Source organism: Nannospalax galili, unplaced genomic scaffold, assembly GCF_000622305.1.
Source record: "Nannospalax galili isolate Female #2095 unplaced genomic scaffold, S.galili_v1.0 scaffold5620, whole genome shotgun sequence".
In the NCBI taxonomy this organism is placed as follows: domain Eukaryota; kingdom Metazoa; phylum Chordata; class Mammalia; order Rodentia; family Spalacidae; genus Nannospalax; species Nannospalax galili.
In genome coordinates this window covers 43,039-47,845 of record NW_008346680.1, presented here as the reverse complement: position 1 = coordinate 47,845, position 4,807 = coordinate 43,039, and the positions used below count along the sequence as shown (strand labels likewise).

The window sequence follows — 4,807 nt, the reverse complement described above, 5'->3', positions numbered from 1 at the left end:
AAAGGCTACAGACTTTTGTAGTTTAATGGTGTAACCTGCCACTTTACTAAACTTGTTAATAATTTTGAGGAGTTTTCTGGTTGAATTTTTGGCATCTCTTAGTTATAAACTCCTATCATCTGCAAAAAGGGATAATTGGATCTCTTGCTTTCCAATGATTTCTCCTTTAATTTCAAGCTCTTGTCTTACTGTTCTTGCAAGTTTCAAGCACCATGTTAAAGAGAAGTGGAGATAGTGGAACCCATGTGTGGGTTCTGATTTCAATGGGAATGCTTCCTGTTTTGCTCCATTTAGAAGGATGTTGGCTGTGGGATTGTTATATATGGGTTTAAGTATGTTGAGGTATGTTCCCTCCAGTCCAGTTCTCTCTGGTACTTTGAACAAAAAAATGCATGTTGAATTTTGTCAAAGGCCTCCTCTGTATCAATTGAGATGGCCATGTGGTTCTTGTCTTTGAGCCGATTGATATGATTTATGATGTTTATTGACTTATGTATATCGAACCATCTCTGCATCTCTGGGATAAAGCCGATTTGATCACGGTGGGTGATCTTTTCGATGTGTGTGTGTATGCAGTTGGCAGATCTGCAGGTGGCCTCGGCTCTGGGTGCGCTTGGGAGTGTGCGTTGTCCCATGGCCTCCAGGGGGCCGCAGCAGGCAGCGGGACCAAGAGAGAGGTGCGCGCACGGCTTCCTGGAGGCAGAGGACGCAGGCGGCGCCCCACACTCCCGAGACCTGAAGCCTCGTGAGCGGGTGGAGGGCACTCGCGTGGGGCCTGCGGTCCTTGGGCCTGCCCGTGGGCCTCCCCAGACCCGGCAGGACCGACCAGCTAGCGCCGGCGGCTGGAGGCAGGAAGGGAGGCGGCGGCCGGTGCCCAGCGCGGTCCCCGAGCACCGTGCGGGTCTCAGCAATGGTGCGGAGCGCCGCGAGCCCAGTGTCTGCCCGGCTGCGGTAGACCAAGTGGCCGCGGACGGGGTGGGGAGGCCATGGAGACGGCCCCCATCCCTCGCTGGCCGAGTTCGCCGGGCTGGCCTGAGGCTCAGGCTTCGCTCCAGGTCCCGGCGGCTGCTTGCCCCTAGAGAGTGGTGCCCGCGCTCCGGGTGGTCTAGCTTTCTGGTGGCTGCTTCTCCCTCCTCCCGGCCCTCGTGCCGGCGCTGCCTCCGGGTGCCCGGAGTGTGCGAGTGCGACACTCTGCATCTCCACGGAGACCACTTTGTCACCAGCGGACAGACCTCGGCCCTTGAAAGCGAACCCGGAACAGCTGGAGAATGTCCAGCCCGAGATAGCTGAGAACGAATGTCAACTCCAAGGTAAGGATGGCAGTGGCTGCCTCCCTCGTTTTGTGTGCTTTCTTGTCACTATGCTCCTGGAGTTGCATTTGTAACTTCTGGTCTGCCTGGAGGAAGGAGGTGAGGGGACAGCTGGATGCCTCACTGAGCCCCAGTCCTTTTTTTAGTTTCCCCTGGGAAATGTTATACTTTGAAGTTGTAGACAGATTAGATTTTTTCCTCTCAGGATTATTAACACATATCATTCCGGATGACTAGTGTACTTTTCACATTTAAACATAGTTAATATTGAATTGTCTGTGGTTGTTGCTAGCCTTTGTTGTTAGTACAACTTGGACGCTAGTGCTTTCTTTCTGGAAGTCATCAGGATATAGACAATTTCTAGAATAATAATTTTTTCTGATATATTCCAAACAGTGTTGTGTATATATTATAGGATGCTTGTTGATTTGAAATCTGGTTAAGGTGACCCTGTCAAAGCAGAAGGAGAAGTGGTGTGACAGGCTAGTTAGAGGTGGCTTCAGTTCAGACAAGGACTATTGTGGGTTATGTGTGTGTGTGCGTGTGTGTGTGTGTGTGTGTGTGTAGTAGCTTTATTAGTGGTCAGCTGCAAGTACCAAAATCATAAGTGGTTTAAGTCATTACCAAGTCATTACTAGCACCCGTTTCCTTTGACATAGTCTCCTTCTCCCAGAGCTAGGAAGACCAATGAGCCGGCTCTGCTCAGTGCTGTGGAGGAATCTGCAGGGTTTTTTTTTTTAGCCCCATTGACGCGGTGTGAGGATAGCTGACAGACAATGGTGTGGGGAGCTGCTGTTCCAGACTTGGAGCTTCATAGATCATACTTTTTATTCTTTTGCCTTTTGTGTGTGTGCATGTGTGCGTGTGGGTGCACATACACACGTATACACATGCATCTAGAGGCCAGAGGTCAATATTGGGTGCCCTCTGTAATCGATTGCCTTCCACATCTTATTTTTTGAGACAGGAGCTCTCGCTGTTCCGGGAGCTCGCTTATTCAGCTAGGCTGGCCAGCCAGCCAGCTCCAAGGATCTATGGTGTCCACCTCTCCAACTCTGGTATTATAGCCAGGTGCTACCATTCCTGGCTTTATATGTGGGTGCTGGGGATCTGAGTTCAGGTCCTCGTTTGTGTATAGCAAGCACTTTACCTGCTGAGTCAGCACCTCAGCACCCCACACTTCTTGTAATTGGAGAGAAGTAAATTTTCCCACGAAGTCACTCTTAGGTGAGTTTTCTCTTTCTTCCATTGCTGACATCAAATAGATATATGCACAAACTGGAGAAAGACATGCTTGTCAACTTCATCACAAACTTGGAAACACTTGAAGAGCTCCGAGAGCTCCAGCTGAAGGGCAGCAGAGTGACCATGGCAATAGTGTCTGCTGACCTCAGCTAAAGTGGCAAACTGAGGAGAAGCTCAGCAGATGGCAGACACGAGGGTGCTTCATATTGAAAGAGCAGAAACATGTGATGATACACAGCTGATTCGAGAGTTGATTTTGCTTGGTTATTTATGAGGCATCCTCTGGTATATTACAGAGGGTAGCCTGTTGCAGCCATGTGTGTTTAATGGCTTGCATGATATAGGCATCTGTATTTTGTTCACAAGAGATCAGTGGATCATTGCTTCTCTGTGTAATAAATCAGAAGCCCGGGAGAATTTCCTGTTGGCATTCTGCTGTTCCCAGGGACCTGGTTTTCATTCACATTCAGCTGGTGCAAGGGAAAAAGAGAACAAGGTTGGAAAAGAGAAACTGCTGCTACAGCTGCTGTTCCTCCTCCCCCTCCTCCCCGTCCTCCTCCTCCTCCTCCTCACTCTTTGTCTGCTTCCTCTTTCTTTTGCAGTGCTGGGGATCAAGCCCAGTGTCTTATGCATGTTAGGCAAGCTCTCCCACTAAGTTGTATTCCCAGCCTGATATCTGTTTCTTAAAAGCCTTGGTTAGGAAGTGGCGAACAATTCCTGTCCCCACTTCATGGTGAGGAGTTACCTGTCCCTACCTTATTCAGAAGGAGTGGCAAATGAGGTTCTCTGTCCGAGTTGTTATTCCTGGTACATCATTGGATCGTGAAGCAGAAGAATAGATTTTGATGAGCAATTTCTGCCATATCCAGGCTATCTCAAAATACCTGTTTAGGGTGAGGTTGAGGTGGGATGAACAATTTGGAGTCCTGGAGTTCTGAACTTCCTGGTAGAGTAAGCTAGGGACAAGTGGGTAACACGGCCAGTGAGTCCCTCAGTCATTTTCCACCTGTCCCCATGGGGGGGGGGTCGCTGGGGTAGAATTTGCACTTTTCACCTTCTTGAAATCATGTGCTCTACTATGTAGAACAGTGAATAACTGAAACTCCCTCTGATTTGTTTATTTAGATCTCATATGGCTCTAGTATTGAATTATATAACATAAACCATATATCAACTGCCGAAATTCTGATAGATGCCTCTGCCAAAGCTTTTTGTTCCTGAGAACAAAGTATTTAAAAGCATGTGGTAATTTTTCCTTCCTTTCTAAACAAAGTATTTCTCATGACTGCATAAGCTCTTGTCTCTTGTCTTATTGTTCTTGCAAGAGTTTCAAGCACTATGTTAAGGAGAAGTGGAGATAGTGGACATTCATGTGTGGGTTCTAATTTCAATGGGAATGCTTTCTGTTTTTCTCCATTTAGAAGGATGTTGGCTGTGGGTTTGTTATATATGGCTTTAAGTATGTTGAGGTATGTTCCCTCCATATGTGCCCTATGTTCGGTTGACTGAGGAAGAATCTTGCAAGAGTTTCAAGCACTATGTTAAGGAGAAGTGGAGATAGTGGACATTCATGTGTGGGTTCTAATTTCAATGGGAATGCTTTCTGTTTTTCTCCATTTAGAAGGATGTTGGCTGTGGGTTTGTTATATATGGCTTTAAGTATGTTGAGGTATGTTCCCTCCATATGTGCCCTATGTTCGGTTGACTGAGGAAGAAAAGACTACAGCTTGGTTTACAGATGGTTATGCACGCTATGCCGGCACTACTCAGAAGTGGACAGCTGCAGCATTACAGCCAATTTCTGGAACAACCCTGAAGGACAGTGTGGAAGGAATGTCTTCACAGTGGGCAGAACCTCGGGCAGTTCACATGGTCATGCAGTTTGCTTGGAAGGAAAAATGGCCAGAAGTGTGATTATATACTGATTGGTGGGCTGTGGCCAATGGTTTGGCTGGATGGTCATAGACTTGGAAGGAGCATGATTGGAAAATTGGTGAGAAAGACATTTGGGGAAGAAGTATGTGGCTAGATCTCTCCAAATGGGCAAAGGATGTGAACATACTTGTGTCTCATGTGAATGCTCATCAAAAAGTGGCTTCAGCAGAAGATGAGTTCAATAATCAAGTAGATCGGATGACCTGCTCTGTGGACTGTCAGCCTCTTTCTTCAGCTATCCCTGTCATTGCTCAATGGGCCCATGAACAAAGTGGCCATGGTGGCAGAGATGGAGGTTATGCATGGGCTCGACAGCA

General features: G+C 47.5%; 1 protein-coding gene across 2 annotated transcripts in view; it reads left to right on the top strand.

Annotated features, from left to right (window-relative positions):
- Nucleotides 1-533: 533 nt before the first annotated feature.
- LOC115072029 overlaps nt 534-4,807 on the top strand; it is a 24,876-nt gene continuing 20,602 nt past the window's right edge. For both annotated transcript variants that reach the window (XM_029568306.1, XM_029568307.1), the window contains exon 1: nt 534-1,310. In XM_029568306.1, the coding sequence (XP_029424166.1) occupies nt 559-1,290 (732 nt within the window). In that variant the 5' untranslated portion in view covers nt 534-558 and the 3' untranslated portion in view covers nt 1,291-1,310. The remainder of the gene's footprint in view (nt 1,311-4,807) is intronic.